Source organism: Pelodiscus sinensis, unplaced genomic scaffold, assembly GCF_049634645.1.
Source record: "Pelodiscus sinensis isolate JC-2024 unplaced genomic scaffold, ASM4963464v1 ctg65, whole genome shotgun sequence".
Lineage (NCBI taxonomy): Eukaryota > Metazoa > Chordata > Testudines > Trionychidae > Pelodiscus > Pelodiscus sinensis.
Window position 1 is genome coordinate 401,773 of NW_027465825.1, and position 17,475 is coordinate 419,247.

Below are 17,475 nucleotides of genomic sequence, written 5' to 3' on the forward strand. Positions count from 1 at the left end.
CCAGGATTCTCCCCCTGCAGAAGGAAACCAGCGCGTGCATGCCCCGGGGCCGACCGCCCCCCCCCACCGCATGGAAGCCCCCCACATGCGCGCCTGCCCCGGGGCCAACCCCCATGCAGGAAAGCCCTGCGCGTGCACGCCTGCCCTGGGGCTGACCCCCCCGGCACAGGAAAACCCCGTGCGCGCCTGCCCCGGGGCTGACCCCCTGCGCGCCTCCCCCGGGGCTGACTCATCCCTCCTGTGTGGTGCAGGGAGCTGATGCTCCCTCCCACAGGACACCCGGCAGAGCAGCTAGCGCACTTCCGGAATCGCCGGAAGTGGCGCTAAGCTGCGGGACTTCTGTCCATCCCCGGGAAGCTGACACTACCTCCATTTTCACTTGAGGTAAGTAGTGGGGCTTCTCGGGGGTGGGAGGGAAATGGGGGCGGGGCAGACAGGATGCCTCGCAATCGACCGGTTGAGGCCTCGTTATCGACCAGTCGATCATGATCGACCTGTTGGTGACCACTGCCCTAGGGGGTGGGGGGCAAAGAGAGATGGACTGCAACACAGCCCTACTCACGGCAGCATCCTCCCTGGTGTGCTGGGTAATGGCATAGTGGTATGCAAAGTGTGCACCGACGACCAGGTAGCTGCCCTGCAAATCTCTAAGATGGGCACCTGAGCTGCAAAAGCCACAGAAGATGCTTGGGCTCTTGTGGAATGCATCATAATGGGCGGGGCCAGAACCTGCGCCATCTTGTCATGCTTTGATGCAACCTGTGATCCAGGATGAGATATGCTAGGCCACCGCAGGCTGGCCCTTCATCCTGTCCGCTATAGGTACAAACAATTGAGGGGACTTACAGAAGGGCCTGGTCCTCTCTAAATAAAAAGCCAAAGCACATCTCACATTAAGTGTATGTAAAGCCTGTTCTGTCCCAGAGCTATGGGGCTTAGGAAGAAAAATATCCCTGTGAACATGGAAGTACAAGACCATCTTGGGCAAAAAGGCAGGGTGGGGGCGTATTCTGACCTTATCCTTAAAAAAGTCTGTTTACGGGGGGATCCATTGATAGGGCCCTTAGTTCCGACATTTGCCTGGCTGAAGTAATGGCCACCAGGAAGGACACCTTCCAGGAAAGGTGCAGAAGGGAGCATGTTGCCAATGGCTCAAAGGAGGGGCCAGTGAGCCTTATGAGAACCAGATTTAGATCCCAAGAGGGCAAGGGTTCGCGCACCTGAGGGCAGACCCTATCTAGCCCCTTTAGAAAACGGTGCACTATGGGATCCGAGAAAGTGGTCCTGCCACCCAAGCTTGAAAGGAAAGCTGAGATGGCTACTAGGTGCACTCATATGTAGGAAGGAGACAGATCCTGAAGCTTGAGCCCCAGGAGATAATCCAAGATCACCGGCACAGGGGCCTTCATACGGGAGAACCCCCTGCTATCTGATCAGAGGACTAACGTTTCCACTTTGCCAAGTAAGTGGACCGTATGGAAGGCTTCCAGCTCCCCAAGAGCATTGCCTGGATCTGCTCCGAACACTGCATCTCTATAGCTGTCAGCCATAGAACTTCCATGCCATGAGGTGCAGGGAGAGGAGGTTCGGGTGCTAAAGCCTGCTGAACTCCTGGGACAGTAGGTCTGGGCACAGGGGGAGAGTTAGAAGACGCTACAGTGAGAGCGCAAGGAGGTCTGAGAACCAATGCTGACAAGGCCAGGCTGAGGCTATCAGGATTACTGAGGCCTGGAATTCCCTGACCCTGAGGATTACCCTGCAGATCAGCAGGAAGGGGGGGAAAAGTGTACAGCAGGTCCAGAGGCCACGGGATCATGAGAGCATCCCCCAGAGACCCAGGGCTGTGGCTGAATAGAGAACAGAACCGGGGACACTTCCTGTTGAAACGGTGGCAAACAGGTTCAGGTGGGGAAACTTCCACCTGTGGAAAATAAAGAGGGATACATCCGCCCTTAGGGTATGTCTAGACTACATGCCTCTGCTGACAGAGGCATGTAAATTAGACTACCCGACATAGTCAACGAAGCAGGGATTTAAATATCCCCTGCTTCATTAAAATAAAAATGGCCACCATGCTGTGCTGGCTCAGCTGATTGTCGGCACAGTGCGGCAGTCAAAACGCGGATCGGTCGACAGGGAACGCCTTTGTCGACCGCTCCCTTATGCCTCGTGAAATGAGGTTTATAGGAGCGGTCGACAAAGGCGTTCTCTGTCAATCAATCCGCGTCTTGACTGCCGTGCTGTGCCGATGATCAGCTGAGCCGGCACAGCATGGTGGCCATTTTTATTTTATTTTAATGAAGCGGGGGATATGTAAATCCCCGCTTCACTGACTACGTCGGGTAGTCTAATTTACATGTCTCTGTCGGCAGAGGCATGTAGTCTAGACATACTCTTTCAGACCACTCGTGCCCCTAGAAGGACCTGGTGAGACGCTCCGCCAACTCGTTCTGGGCTCCAGGGATATAAGCAGCCACTGGATGAATATTGAGCTACGCAGAACTCCCAGAGGAGGAGAGCCTCCCTGTACGGGGGATAGGAGCGAGCACCACCCTCTTGTTTCTATAAAACATCACAGCTGTGTTATCGGTCAAAATTGAAATGCACCTGTTTCAAAGCTGCGGAAGGAAAACCCCGCAGGCGAGGCAAATAGCTCTCAGTTCCCTGACATTGATGTGGAGAGAGAGATCCTTGGGGCCCCACATACCTTGCATCTGTAGCTTCCTAAGGTGGGCTCCCCAACCCATATTGGAAGCATCTGTCACCAGCTGAATGGATGGCGAAGGACTGAGGAATGGCATCCCTCTCGCACACCACCTCCTCGCACAGCCACCAGTCGAGGGATCTCAGCACATCGGCAGGCACCGTTACCACGATGTCCATATGCTGAAACGTTGGGTTGTGGGTCTACACCAGCCATAGCTGAAGCAGCTGTCACCTTAGCCTGGCAAGCCTTACCATGTAAGTGAGCACAATGAACCCCAGCAGTCTCATGCAACAGCGGGCCGTCATGGTGGAGAACAATTGGAGATGTAGTACTGCCTCTTTCAATGCCGAGAAGCGCCCCTTGGGTAGGGAGGCCCTGGCCTTCGTCACATCCAGGAAGGCTCCCACAAACTCTATCGTCTCAGTGGGGACCAGTTGTGGAGTTGGCCTTGTTTAGGATAAGGTCCAGCCTAAGGAAAGTGACCCTTATAAGGTTTATGTGGCTGACCACCTGGGGTAGGGAGGAGCCTCTTAAAAGCCAATCACCCAAGTATGGATAAACCTGGTCCTGTCGCTTCCTCAGGAAAGTGGCCACAACTGCCATACACTTTGTGTAAACCCTAGGGGCTGTAGAAAGGCCAAAGGGGAGGGCAGTAAATTGATAACAGTCACAACTCACCATAAAACGGAGGAATTGCCTGTGCGCAGGTGCGACAGAAATGTGAAAATGGGTGTCTTTGAGATTGAGGGCAGTGTACCAGTCTTCCATGACTATGGAAGGAATGGTGGAGGCCAAGGTTACCATCTTGAACTTGGCTTTTACTATGAAAGCATTAGGTCCAGAACAGGGCAGAAGTCGCCCTTGGCCTTTGGGACCAGGAAATAGAGGGAGTAGAAACCCTTTCTCCTGAGGTTCTGGGGGACCTCCTCTATCGCCCCCAGGTTGAGAAGCTTCTGCACTTCTACCCTGAGAAGATGCTCGTGAGAGGGGTACCTGAAGAGGAACAGGGAAGAGGTATTCGAAGGGGCAGAGCAGAAGGGGATGAAATAACCCCTTCTCATTGTGTCCAGGACCCAGCGGTTTATCGTGATATGTGACCAGGCACAATGGGGAAAAGGCGATTGGTAAAAGGCTTCTGATCTGCTGTCCTTGCTTGCACCTTCAAAGATTTGGCCTGGGGCCATGGGGCTTGCTGGAAGGGCCCGCTCCCAGGTTGGAAGACAAGCGGGAGGGATATCTGCCACTTCTATTATTATTATTACGGCCCCTTCGCCTGGAGAAATCCGACCTGTTCTGTTAGAAAGGGTGAGACAGGGCCCTAAGGAGGGAGTGCCTCTGCGAGGCAGGAGCATGGATGCTTAGGGACCTGAGAGTTGCCCTAGAATCCTTTAGCCCATGGAGACTAGTGTTGTTCCAGTCCGAAAACAGGTCTCCATCCTCAAAGGGGAGGTCCCGGATCGTAGCTCTGGTGGAATGCCAGACACTTGTAGTCCCCTGAGCAGAACCAGGCCCGTTGCCATAGTACGGGCTGCCGTATCTGCGGAGTTCAGGGCTGCCTGAAGTGCCACCCAGGACACCACCTTGCCTTCCTCAAACAAAGCCCTAAACTCCTTCCTCAAGTCTTGGGGCAGTGACTCACTATACTTGTCCATAGCTGCCCACGAGTTGAAGGCATACCTACTCAGGAGAACCTGCTGGTTAGCAATCCTGAGGAAGCCCCTCCTCCCCAAGGTGTAGGCCTTGTGGCCTGTTCTTCGGGGTAAGGACAGGCTGGCCCTGGTGCTCCTGGTGGCTTGCAGTCTGTATCGCTATCGAGCCTGGTGGCGGATGTAAGAACAAGTGCTCATGGCCCACCTGGGGGACAAAATACCTCCATTCTTCCCTCTTGTCCATAGGCGGAATAGACGCTGGTGCTCACCATCTTATTCAGAGACAAGGCCACACAAGACGGCACCTCTGCATTAAGGATGTCAGCCGCTGGGTACGAGTCCTCAGAGGCCCATTTAAGCGGGACTCCGAGGCTCTGGGCCAGTCTCTGGAGGAACTCTTGATGGGCCCGAGAGTCCATGGCTGGCATTGATGAAGAGGCCAGCCCTAGGGCCTTGTCCAGGGAGAACAAGGAGTACTCTCTATTGTCTGAGTCCTCCAGTTCATGCTGCCACTCTGACACCTGAGAAGGGGCAGACTGCCCTGAAGACCCTTGGTCCCTGCCCCCAACTCATGGGGACCCGGGAGATTCATTCCACACTGTCAAGGCCTGCAGTACCAGGGCACAAGGCATTCCTGAAGGCGGAGCCTGAATACCCAAGCACAAGGAACCTGACGTGTAGGGAGCACTCCCCTGAGCCCGGTGGTACGCCCAGAAGGTCCAAAATGGCCATTGTGCTGGATGCTGCCACTGCAGATGCCAAGTGTGCGAAAGGCCCAAAATGCTGTCATGGTGCTCGTGGTGCCGGGAGTGAGAGCAGCATCGGGACCTAGAACGGTACCAAGACCTAGAATGGTGCCAAGACCTGGATCAGTGCTGGGAAACCAAGCAGCACCAGGAGTGGGAGCGGGAAAGCGGCGCCCTGGATTGCACCAACTCCACACTGGAATCCAATGAATAGTCGGACTCCGACCAAGCTGGAGCTGAGGCCAGGCCCAGGGAACAGTGCCTCTCTGCGTGCCAAGCCATGGATGCCAGCTTGCCACAGTGCTGCACCAGCGCCATGAGGTACTCTGGTGCTGCAGACTGGGCCGTAGGGATGAGAGCGCTGGATGCCTAGCTCTCTCTAGACTCCTGGGAGAGCAAAGCCACCAGTACCGAAGGACCTGTCGGTGTCGGCATACAAGTGAGCACTCAGGAGCGCACCACTAGACAGGGTGCTGGTGTGGAGGATGGTGCAGGTCTACCCGAGTCTGGTGCTATGGATGAGGCACAGGTCCAAGACCTGTCCTGGTGCTCCTGAGGAAGCGAGGGTGAGTCCGCCGTCAGTTCAATCAATTCCTGTGCCGCCTCGAACATGTCCGGCGTGGAGGGCCTTTCAACCAGAACCGGTTCCTCCGTTACACCGCAGTCCTTGGTCACACTTGACTGGCCATGCTCCAACCCAGGAGCAACAGACCTCACAGCCGGTGCAGGTGCAACAGAGTGCCCCAACTGGGGGCACACTGCAGACACGTGCTGGGGTGGGGATCTGCCTCTCTCCACCATCCTCTTCTTATGAGGCACTGAAGATTGCAACTGGTGCCGCGCCCCAGGACACACTGACACCGATGAGGCTCCTGAAGACCCTGGTGTCTCCCACACAGAGGGCAGTGTACTGCGGTACCACATCTTCTCTCACTGCCAGGCGAAGCGCTGACTTCATGAGGAGTATCTTCAAGCGCAAGTCTTCTTGCGCTGGGTCTGGGGCTTAAAACTACAGCAGATACTGCAGCTAGCTGGGATGTAAGCCTTATCCAGTGTGACAGGGTCAGGCCAGGGAGCTGCTGCAGAGAAGGGAAAAGGCAGCCCAAAAGGGGAAAAAACCCTGTGAGAAGAAGCAGAGAACTGCAGCCCAATTAGATGCAGCTGGGAGGGAACTGGCTCAGGCATATTGGGGCCAGCTGACTTCTCTGCTGTCTGTCTGAGGGCCTTTAAAAGCCTCAGCAGTTGGAGGCTGGGGAAGGAGAGTGAGAGGACGAAAGGAAGGTGGTGGAGAGACAGAGAGGAAGAAATCGGAGAGAACAATTTTGACCAAGCACTAGGTAAAGACAGCTAGGAAGGGAGCCTGAGGAGCCTGAGGGCACCTGGCTGGGCTCCCTACCATTAAGACCTGCTGCAGAACCCCAAACCCGGGGGCTAAGAGGAGGAGACCTACCCAGTGATGGCTTGGGGAAGAGGGGCCCTTGCCACACCAGACACAAATCATGTGGGTTGCCACAGGGCATAGGCTTAGAACAGTCCACACAAGGATTAAAGCCATGAGGCCCTAGCATGCCCCGTGGACTGGAATGGAAGGGGATGCAACAGGCAAGCCCCAACCCAAACAACTTATCTAACGCTATCTAAACAACAAATGGTCTGGTAGCACTTTATGGACTAAGAAAACATGTAGCTTAGTAATAAGAGGTAGCTGTGTTAGTCTGATCTTGGTAAAACAAAAGGAAAAACTATATAGCACTTTAAAGACTAACAAGATAGTTTATTAGGTGATGAGCTTTCGTGGGCACAGAAAGAAGTGGGCTGTGCCCACGAAAGCTCATGATCCCATCTACATGTTTTGTTAGTCTCTAAAGTGCTACGAGACCATTGGTTGTTTTTTAAGTTTATCCTGTACAGACTAACTGGGCTACCCCCTGAAGCTTCTATCTAAACAGGTACTTGACAGGGAAAGCAACTTGGAAAGAACAAAGGGATTTAACTAGGAGCTAACTACTCTAAAAGACTTACAGATACTGCTGGGACCACGCTTGCAAACAATCGAGAAGGGAGCTCCAACAACTGTCATGGGCGGTAAGAAGGAACTGAGGCGGCGGAGGGCCAGTGGGGGTATATATGCATAGATATAGTGGCGCCACTTCAGGGGGCTGGCCCGACAGGTACTGCTAAAGGAAAACTCTCCGACAATCCATGAACATGGCACGCACGCACAAGTGAAATGGACATGAGCAAGCACTCGAAGAAGAAATAACTTTTCCTTATTTACCTTCTCCATACCAGTCATGATTTTATAGACCTCTATCACATCCCCCTTTCATCTCCTCTTTTCCAAGCTGAAAAGGCCCAGTTTCCTCATATGGCAACCATTCCATATCACTAATAATTTTTATTGCCCTTTCTGAACTTTTTCCAGAGCCAAGATATATTTTTTTGAGATAAGGTGACCACATCTGCATGCAGTATTCAAGATGAGGGCATACCATGGATTTATACAGAGGCAATAAGATAGTCTTTGTCTTATTTTCTATTCCTTTTAAAAATTATTCTTAACATTCTGTTTGCTTTTTTGACTACTGTTGCACATTGAGTGGATATTTAACCCTGGCCCTATGCACAATGATGCCAGGATCTCTCTCTTGAGTGGTAACAGCTAACTTTTTCCCTATCATTTTGTACATATAGTTGGGATTATGTTTTCCAATATGTATTGGAAAACATAATACCCAGAGGTATTCCAGGAAGGACTGCTAGGCAGAGATGGCATTCACCTTTCGAGGAGGGGGAAGACCCTATTTGGACACAGACCGGCTAACCTAGTGAGGAGGTCTTTAAACTAGGTTCGATGGGGACAGGTGAGCAAAGCCCACAGGGAAATGGAGAACATGGAGACCTGGGAGATGGGTCGGAAATGGGAGGAAGCGTGGGCTATAATGGCAGAGAGAAAGGAGAGAAAGGGCAAAACTGGGAGGCAAGATCAAATCAGCATCTTAGATGCCTATATACAAATGTGAGAAGTATGGGTAATAAGCAGGAAGAACTGGAAGTGCTAATAAATAAATACAACTATGACATTGTTGGCATCACAGAAACTTGGTGGGATAATACACATGATTGGTTGGGATGGAAGGGTACAGCTTGCTCAGGAAGGATAGACGGGGGGAAAAAGGAGGAGGTGTTGACTTATATATTAAAAATATACACACTTGGACTGAGGTGGAGATGGACATAGGAGACGGAAGTGTTGAGAGTCTCTGGGTTAGGCTAAAAGGGGTAAAAAACAAAGGTGATGTCATGGTAGGAGTCTACTACAGGCCACCTACCCAGGTGGAAGAGGTGGATGAGGCTTTTTTTAAACAACTAACAAAATCATCCAAAGCCCAAGATTTTATTTCAAAAGGTTGAAAAAGCTACCAGGGGGAAGCTGTTCTAGAGTTGATTATAAAAAATAGGAAGGAACTGGTTAAGAATTTGAAAGTGGAAGGCAGCTTGGTTGAAAATGATCATGAACTCATAGAGTTCACAATTCTAAGGAAGGGTAGAAGGGAGAAGAGCAAAATAGAGACAATGGATTTCAGAAAGGCAGATTTTGGTAAGCTCAGAGAGCTGATAGGTAAGGTCCCATGGGAATCAAGACTGAGGGGAAAAAAACCTACGAGAGCTGACATTGTTAAGGGCCCAAAAGCAAGCTATTCCGCTGCGTAGGAAAGATAGAAAATATGGCAAAAGACCACCTTCGCTTAACCACAAGATCTAAAAATAAAAAAGGAGTCATATAAAAAATGGAAACTAGGATTACAAAGGATGAATATAGGCAAACAACACAAGAATGCAAGGGAAAGATTAGAAAGGCAAAGGCACAAAATGAGCTCAAACTAGCTACAGGAATAAAGGGAAACAAGAAGACTTTTTTTAAATACAGGCAGTCCCCGGGTTACGTACAAGATAGGGACTGTAGGTTTGTTCTTAAGTTGAATTTGTATGTAAGTCAGAACTGGTACATATCGTAGGGGAAACTCTAGCCAAACATTTCTCCAGAGCTCAGTTTTATTCTCTCACACCTCACTTCCCTCAGTCCTTTATTCTCAAGCTGAGGTGTCTGCTGAGAAAAGCCGCTCCGCGTCTCCCTGGTCTGCTAGGGGGAAAAGCAGCTAGTGCGGGGTTGTCTCACCCCGTTTGTAAGTAGGGATCTGATGTAAGTCGGATCCATGTAACCCGGGGACTGCCTGTACATTAGAAGCAAGAGGAAGACCAAGGACAGGGTAGGCCCACTGTTCAGTGAGAAGGGAGAAACATTAACAAGAAACTTGGAAATGGCAGAGATGCTTAATAACTTCTTTGTTTCGGTCTTCACTGAGAAGTCTGAAGGAATGCCTAACATAGTGAATGCTAGTGGGAAAGGGGTAGGTTTAGAAGATAAAATAAAAAAAGAACAAGTTAAAAATCACCTAGAAAAGTTAGATGTTTGCAAATCACCAGGGCCTGATGAAATGCATCCTAGAATACTCAAGGAGCTGATAGAGGAGATATATGGGCTTTAGCTATCATCTTTGGAAAATCATGGGAGACAGAAGAGATTCCAGAAGACTGGAAGAGGGCAAATATAGTGCCCATTTATAAAAAGGGAAACAAGAACAACCCAGGAAACTACAGACCAGTTAATTTAACTTCTGTGCCAGAGAAGATAATGGAGCAGGCAATTAAGGAAATCATCTGCAAACACTTGGAAGGTAGTAAGGTAATAGGGAACAGCCAGCATGGATTTGTAAAGAACAAATCATGTCAAACCAATCTGATAGCTTTCTTTGATAGGATAATGAGTCTTGTGGATAAGGAAGAAGCAGTGGATATGGTATACCTAGACTTTAGAAAGGCATTTGATCACGGGTGGCCCTAGACTAGCTGACAGCAACTGGCACCTTAGGCGAACCATGCAATCGGCGCCCCCACCTCCAAACCCCTCAATGATACTGCGCTACTATTTGGCATCCCATTTAGCTTGGTGCCCTAGGCGACCGCCTAGTTCGCCTATATGGATGGGTCGCCCCTGCATTTGATACAGTCTCACATGATATTCTTATCAATAAACTTGGCAAATACAACTTAGATGGGGCTACGATAAGGTGGGTGCATAACTGGATGAATAACCATACTCAGGGTATGTCTACACTACCACCCTAATTCGAACTAGGGTGGTAGTGTAGACATACCCTCAGAGAGTAGTTATTAATGGTTCTCAATCCTGCTGGAAAGGCATAACAAGTGGGGTTCCCCAGGGTCTGTTTTGGGACCGGCTCTGTTCAATATCGTCATCAACGATTTAGATATTGGCATAGAAAGTACGCTTGTTAAGTTCACAGATGATACCAAGCTGGGAGGGATTGCAATTGCTTTGGAGGATAGGGTCATAATTCAAAATGATCTGGACAAATTGGAGAAATGGTCTGAGGTAAATTGGATGAAGTTTAATAAAGACAAATGCAAAGTGCTCCACTTAGGAAGGAACAATCAGTTTCACACATACAGAATGGGAAGCGACTGTCAAGGAAGGAGTACGGTAGAAAGGGATCTAGGGGTCATAGTGGACCATAAGCTAAATATGAGTCAACAGTGTGATGCTATTGCAAAAAAAGCAAACATGATTCTGGGAGGCATTAACAGGAGTGTTGTGAGCAAGACACGAGAAGTCATTCTTCTGCTCTACTCTGCGCTGGTTAGGCCTCAGTTGGAGTATTGGGTCCAGTTCTGGGCACCACATTTCAAGAAAGATGTGGAGAAACTGGAGAGGATCCAGAGAAGAGCAACAAGAATGATTAAAGGTTTAGAGAATATGACCTATGAAGGAAGGCTGAAAGACGATTGAGGGGGGCATGATAGCAGTTTTCAGGTATCTAAAAGGGTGTCATAAGGAGAAGGGAGAAAACTTGTTCTTCTTGGCCTCTGAGGATAGAACAAGAAGCAATGGGCTTAAACTGCAGCAGGGGAGGTTTAGGTTGAACATTAGGAAAAAGTTCCTAACTGTCAGGGTGGACAAACACTGGAATAAATTGCCCAGGGAGGCTGTGGAATCCCCATCTCTGGAGATATTTAAGAGTAGGTTAGATAAATGTCTATCAGGGATGGTCTAGACGGTACTGGGTCCTGCCATGAGGGCAGGGGACTGGACTCGATGACCTCTCAAGGTCCCTTCCAGTCCTAGTATTCTATGATTCTATGATTACTTTGCAATTATAAACATTAAAATTCATCTACCATTTCATCAGTAATCTAGTTTTGAGAGATGCTTTTGAAGCTCTTTACAATCTGTTTTAGATTTAACTACCTTGAGCAGTTTAGAATACTCTGCAAATGTTCACACCTTACTGATTAACCCTTTCTCCAGAGAATTTATGAGTATGTTGAATAAGATTGGTCCCAGTACAGACCTTTTTGGGGGGGACACCACTAAAAATACCTCTCTCCATTCTGAAAACCAATCATTTATTCCTACCCTTTGTTTCTTAACTTTTAACCAATTTTCAATTCATGAAAGGACTATCCATTTTATCCCATGACAGCAAGTCTGCTGCTGAAAAAGGATGTCTGGAGTGTTTACTGCATACAGGCAGTCCCCGAGTTACGCGGATCCGAACTTACGAACGGGGCTTTTCTCGCCCCGGAACTCGCGGGCAGTGGGACCACCCAGACGCGCAGTGGTCCCGCCACTGCGTCCTCCGGGGCGAGAAAAGCTGCTCCGGGTGTCCCTGGTATGCTGGGGGCGTCCCCAGCAGACCAGGGACACCCCGAGCAAAGCCGCAGAGGCGGCGGGATCCCGTGCCTCCAAGGCTTTGCTCCGGGTGTCCCTGATCTGCTCGGGGTGTCCCTGGTCTGCTGGGAGGTGTCCCCAGCAGACCAGGGACACCCCGAGCAAAGCTGCTGAGGCGGCGGGTTCCCGCGCCTCCAAGGCTTTGCTCCGGAGCTCCCTGGTCTGCTGGGGGGGGAGGGGGTACAGCTAATGCGCCCCCCCCCCCCAGCAGACCAGGCTTTTGTTGTGGACACCTGGGGTAGAGCAGCTGGGGTGCTGCCGGGTTGGTCCTGGGGGGACCTACCCGGCAGCGCCCCAGCTGTTCTGTCCCAGGCTCCAGATTCAGCCGCTGTTGAAACTGATCAGTGGCTGATTCCAGGAAGCTGGGGGCAGAGCAACTCTGCCTTGGGCTTCCTGTAGTCAGCCCCTGGTCAGTTTCAGCAGCAGCGGCTGAATCTGGAGCCAGTTCCAAGTTACATACAAATTCAACTTAAGAACAAACCTATAGTCCCTATCTTGTACGTAACCCGGGGACTGCCTGTACTCGTCTGCACAGTTCCAATATAATAGGATCCAGAAAGATCTGTTGTGGGGCAGCTCTGCTAACAAATGTCTATTCCCTGAGCAATTTTTATTCTTAATTCCATAAAATAAATGTTCTGGATACTTTTTCTGTTTCTTTGAAATTGTTTCTAGCTAGCTAGATTGCACCAGTGTAAGCATCTTGTATTATTTAGTTCCTAACTTCGAGGCATTTGATGCTGAAGTAGATCTAAGATTTTTTTCTGGAACCACCTGACTTTTCAGCTCTGATAGGTTTCACTAGAAAGGCTTCCTGCAGCAGAATGACCTTCAATTTGTTCTGCCTCTCCTTTCTCATTCTTGATATCAAAGCACTCCATCTAGAACAGAGAGAGTGTCACTCTCCAAGACAAGCCATGAATCAAATGTGTTAATTTGATGACAGATCTAGCACAGGGCATGAAGCATGCTGTTTGAAGCCTGACCTCTTTGCTTTCAGATAGGGATGTAAAATTTTGATTAATTGGCTAATTGAATAGTTGATGCACTTTGTCTAAAAGGGGCCTGAGTTCTTTCTGGAGCTGTTCCTAGTCTGTCACGCTGGTGACTGTAAGGAACTGAGGTGACTGCAGTGCCATGCTCTCCATTGTAGCTAAATCCCTAGAATGTTTAAGAACAGATGCGGGGGGGGATGTTGGAGAGCTCCAAAAGGCACAATGAATTAAATTGCAACATCTCTGCTATATGACTCTGCTGCATTCCAAATGTGGAAATATGCAGAGGCCATTTGAAGAACTACATACGTCTAAAGTCTCCAAAAGCTACAAAGGTTTAAGTGACTTCCTAAATATTTTAGTCCTAACAAATAAATAAACCATCCACATTTAAGGTTTGGAGACTAGTTTCCATGGTGAGCATGAAGGTTTGGAAAGAAAATAACGGGATTAAGTCTGGTATAAGTGGAAGCCAGACATTCATTCACATAACATGTTGAATGAAGAATTCCCTTAGGCTATAATGTACAGTTTGATGTCTTTTAAGAAAATGAGTTACATCCTTCTATGAAGAGCTTGGCATTAACCATTATTTGAAACAGGACTCCACACTAGTTGGGTCTGCTCTTTTGTGGCAATTTCCATGTAAAAGAAGGTCTCCTCAGAGAATTGTTATGAAGGGGAAGCGACGGCCACTATACAGAAGTCATTTCATTGGTAACAAAGAAGTCACGTTTGGATGAAGAGTGAGTCGATACACTCCTTTAAAGACGGCCAAACCAAAGGACAAATGTGGTATAGTTTCCTTGTACATTTAGCCTATCATCACTTTAACAGATGGAGGGCCGGGTGGCAGGGGTCAGAAGACTGTGCTGCTTACCTCCTGGATCTGCTCCTTCATTACTTTGATATCATTCTCACGGGGTTCTATTTGCTTCTTCAGCTCCTTTATTTTATAGTCCAGAACAAACTTGAACTTTTCCAGCTCCTGGTTTTTCTTTTTAAGGTCATAAATCCGCTTCTCCTGAGACATACAAACAAATATACAAGTCAGTGGTCTCTGCAAAGACTCAAAGCAGAAGGCCTGTGCAAACCAGACACAGACCTCTCAAACAGATCCCTGGAGTGATGTGTGGATGTTAGGGCAGAAAGACACTTTAGTCACAGATCTCAGAGAAACTGGAAATGGAGACTGAAATCTTAAGTTACAAATCCCACAGAGAGCCACAAAGAACAAGGGGGAGAGGTTGACAATACAGACATCATTTATAGAAGCTAAGGAAAGTATAAGTAGCTTGAAATCCTGAGCTACAGATAGATTCCCCAAGGAAAGATCTGAGGGGAAGGGAAGAAACAGAATATCTCTTCACTGCAACTAGACACTCTTGGTTGGCCTGTTCTAGCCAACTCATGGGGCTTGGCCTTTGGGGCTGTTTCATTGGTGTGTAACTTCTGGGTTTGGACTAGAGCCCAGGGTCTATGACCCCATGGGGTCGATGGGTCCCAAATCTCAGGCTCCACCTTGTGCCCAGAGGTCAAAATAGCAATGAAACAGTCCCATAGCCCTGTGAGCCCAAGCCGAGTGGCACAGGGCCAGCCATGAGTTTTTCTTTTCTGTAGACATATCCAGAGTCCTCAACTCTAGGTTGTAAGCTTTTTTTCAAAGGTAGGACTTGCGTCCTTGTTCAGGTTTCTTCAGAGCTTAGCACAATGGGATCCAGGAACTAACTAGGGCAGGGCTACTCAATTTTGGAAAACCCAGGGGCCATAATGATACTCACAGTATATGTCAAGGACCGCAACTTAAGTGTGGTTGCTTGTACGTGCAAATATATATGCAAATAGCTTCTTTTACACCGACGGGCATGAATACAAAGATTAAGGCAAGACTACACAACATGCGGGTCCCATTTAAGTCAGTTCTGATATTAATAAAATACAATATTTACCCATTTCCACCCATATGACAGCACTTTTAAAGAGCAATGACAGTCCAGAGCGAGTTGAGCCCCACATAAAGCCAAACTGCACCATGGGCCGCAAACAAACAAGCTGCGGGCCGCATGCGGCTCACGAGCTACATGTTGAGTAGCCCTGAACTAGGGTCTCTGAGAATTACATCAATACAAATAAGGTAATACCAATATCAATGTCTGAGTGATGGGAGGATAATAAACATCAGCCACTGAGACTGTCAAAGTTTTGCCTCACCTTGTCTTGGATAGTCTCATCTCTTTCTTGAATCTCCCTCTTCAGCCCCAGGATATCCTTCTCTAACGACTTAATGATGCCTTGCAGCTTCTGCTGTTCCATCCTCATTGTTTCAATGTCAGTGCTGCGCTCTTCAATCTCTTTCTGTAGGCTACTGAACTAGAGACACAAATACTAATGTTCTCCAACTGCCATTCAATCGAATCATCCTGCTTTGGTTGATTTCTTATAGGCAATGTTGCAGAAGCAAGCTATGAGAAAGGATCTGAAGGGTGAGAGAGTAATCAGTTCAGGAAGGGCATTTCATGTGATGAAGCAGCATGGAAGAAAGCAAAGGCGGAAGATGAGCAACAAGATGTCAGAAGGTCAGAAGAAGCCTTGAGTTGATACAACAGAGAAGAGAGGAGCCAGGAGCAAGAGGCAAGGAAGATCATGGTCTCAATACTGTAGTTGCACTTTGTATGGATTGGAAGGAAACACTGTGGACGAGAGGGAGGCTAAGACAGGAGAAGATGGCAGGAAACAATACGGGATGATGACTGCATAAGAGTTTTAGTGGCATGAACAGGCAGTAAAGGTTAAGTGTGAGGAATGTTATGGATAAGAGGGCAGCAAGATTTGGACACACAGAAGAGACAGAGGGAGGAGTAAAAGACAACTTCAAGGTTACAGACAGCACTGATTTAGCTAATGTAGCTAAAAACAACAGTGAGGACACAGTGGCATAGACCCCAGAATGTGCTGAAATGCAAGCACATACACAGGATTCTGGGTGAGCTTATACAGTCTGCACTGAAGCCCATGCCACCGCCCCTTCCCTGTGAAAGAAAGCATAGACTCACATGAACTAAAATTAATGAATCAAACTTTACCATAGAATCTCTATGGATAGTAATTCTATCTTTAATAATAAACATATATCAGTAGGGATATATTACTAACCACCTGACAAGGGTGATGATCAGGCCCGAGGTCAGCGGTGGAAAGGTGTAGGGAGCTTTGAAACACAGCTGGAGCACTGTGTAGTGCATTCTGGGTAGCTCTTAGGATACTAATCTAGGTGGATCTTTGGTCTGACCCAGCATGGCTGTTCTTACGTCATGTGACAGAAGAGATGGAGACAGAGACACTATTTACTTCAATGTCCTAAATACAAGTACAGTAACTCCTGACTTAACATCCCGGTTAACTTCGTTTCATTGTTATGTTGTTTGTCTATCAGAGCATGTGCTCTTTTAAAGTTGAACAATGTCCCATTAATCATTTGGCTGCCTGCTTTGTCTGCTACTTGCACAATTTTCTGGAAAAGCAGCTCATCCTCATAGGGACTTGGAATCAGGGTGGGCTGGCAGCCCCTCATCAGTTCCCCTAAGTTCCCTGTAAGATATGTGGCTGGGCCCCTTTCCCTATTGCCATGCTGATCCTTCCCTCTGCCTTGGAGTTAGGGTTGCCAGGTGTCTGGTTTTTGCCTGGACAGTCCGGTATTCATGGCCCCTGTTGAGTAAAAAAAACCCAGAAAATATGGGACATGTAAAATGTCCGGTATTTTCTGTTTTTCTTGGACAGAAGACCGGTGGGGACATTCTTTCTCTGCCACGTCTGGCGGGGGCGCAGTGAGCGAGGGGCACAGGGATTTTTAAAGATACAGCAACTTTTTTGTTTTGCTCAATAACTTTGGTGTCTCCCCCCCCCCCCTTTCTTTTGTTCAACCAATTTTTTTCCTACCATGCTTGGGATTTTTTGTGAAAGCATCTGGCAACCCTACTTGGAGTTGCTCCCATGAGTCTCCTTCTTAGTGAGTGGTGGGGGGAAGGGGAAACAGGGATGCTGATATCAGGATGTCCCTCTTCCTCTGAGCAAGCCCCCAACTCTGTATCCCATCTCTACAATGCCGGATATCACAGCTACAGATGCCTGAGTCTGAACTTGTTGATCTAGTTCACTTAAAAAGTGTACTTTAAGTGGGGTCAGCAAACTTCAAGGGGTAATATGTGTCGCTCTCTCTCAAATACACACACACATAACACACATCATGTGTGTGTCTGTCAGTCTCTCTCACATACACCCGTTGGCATTGTGTAATTGTGTATGTGCCATCTGGAGGACAGTACTGCGTTCCATTGGGTAATGTGTGTCCATCACTGCAGGGAAGTTTTTGCAGCCACTGCTGTATGTCTATTGTGTTTTCTTCCTTCTGCCTCAGTTCATGCTGCCTTCTGGAGTGTGAGACTATACTAACAATGTGTTCACTCCTTGAGGGCTCAGCCAAGTGCTAGTTCATCATTCAGTAGTAAGACATTTCCTGGGAAATATTTCACTCTGATTCCATCACTTCAACCAAGCTTCACAATCA

General features: G+C 48.5%; 1 protein-coding gene across 5 annotated transcripts in view; it reads right to left on the reverse strand.

Annotated features, from left to right (window-relative positions):
• CFAP57 (cilia and flagella associated protein 57) overlaps positions 1–17,475 on the reverse strand; it is a 172,740-nt gene that overhangs the window by 24,130 nt on the left and 131,135 nt on the right. For 4 of the 5 annotated variants that reach the window (XM_075914599.1, XM_075914598.1, XM_075914597.1 and 1 more), the window contains 2 exons: positions 15,123–15,281; positions 13,792–13,935 (listed from right to left, as the gene is read on the reverse strand). In XM_075914599.1, the coding sequence (XP_075770714.1) occupies positions 13,792–13,935; positions 15,123–15,281 (303 nt within the window). Of the gene's footprint in view, positions 1–13,791; positions 13,936–15,122; positions 15,388–17,475 lie in introns of those variants that run through there. The other variant, XM_075914601.1, reaches the window with a different exon arrangement.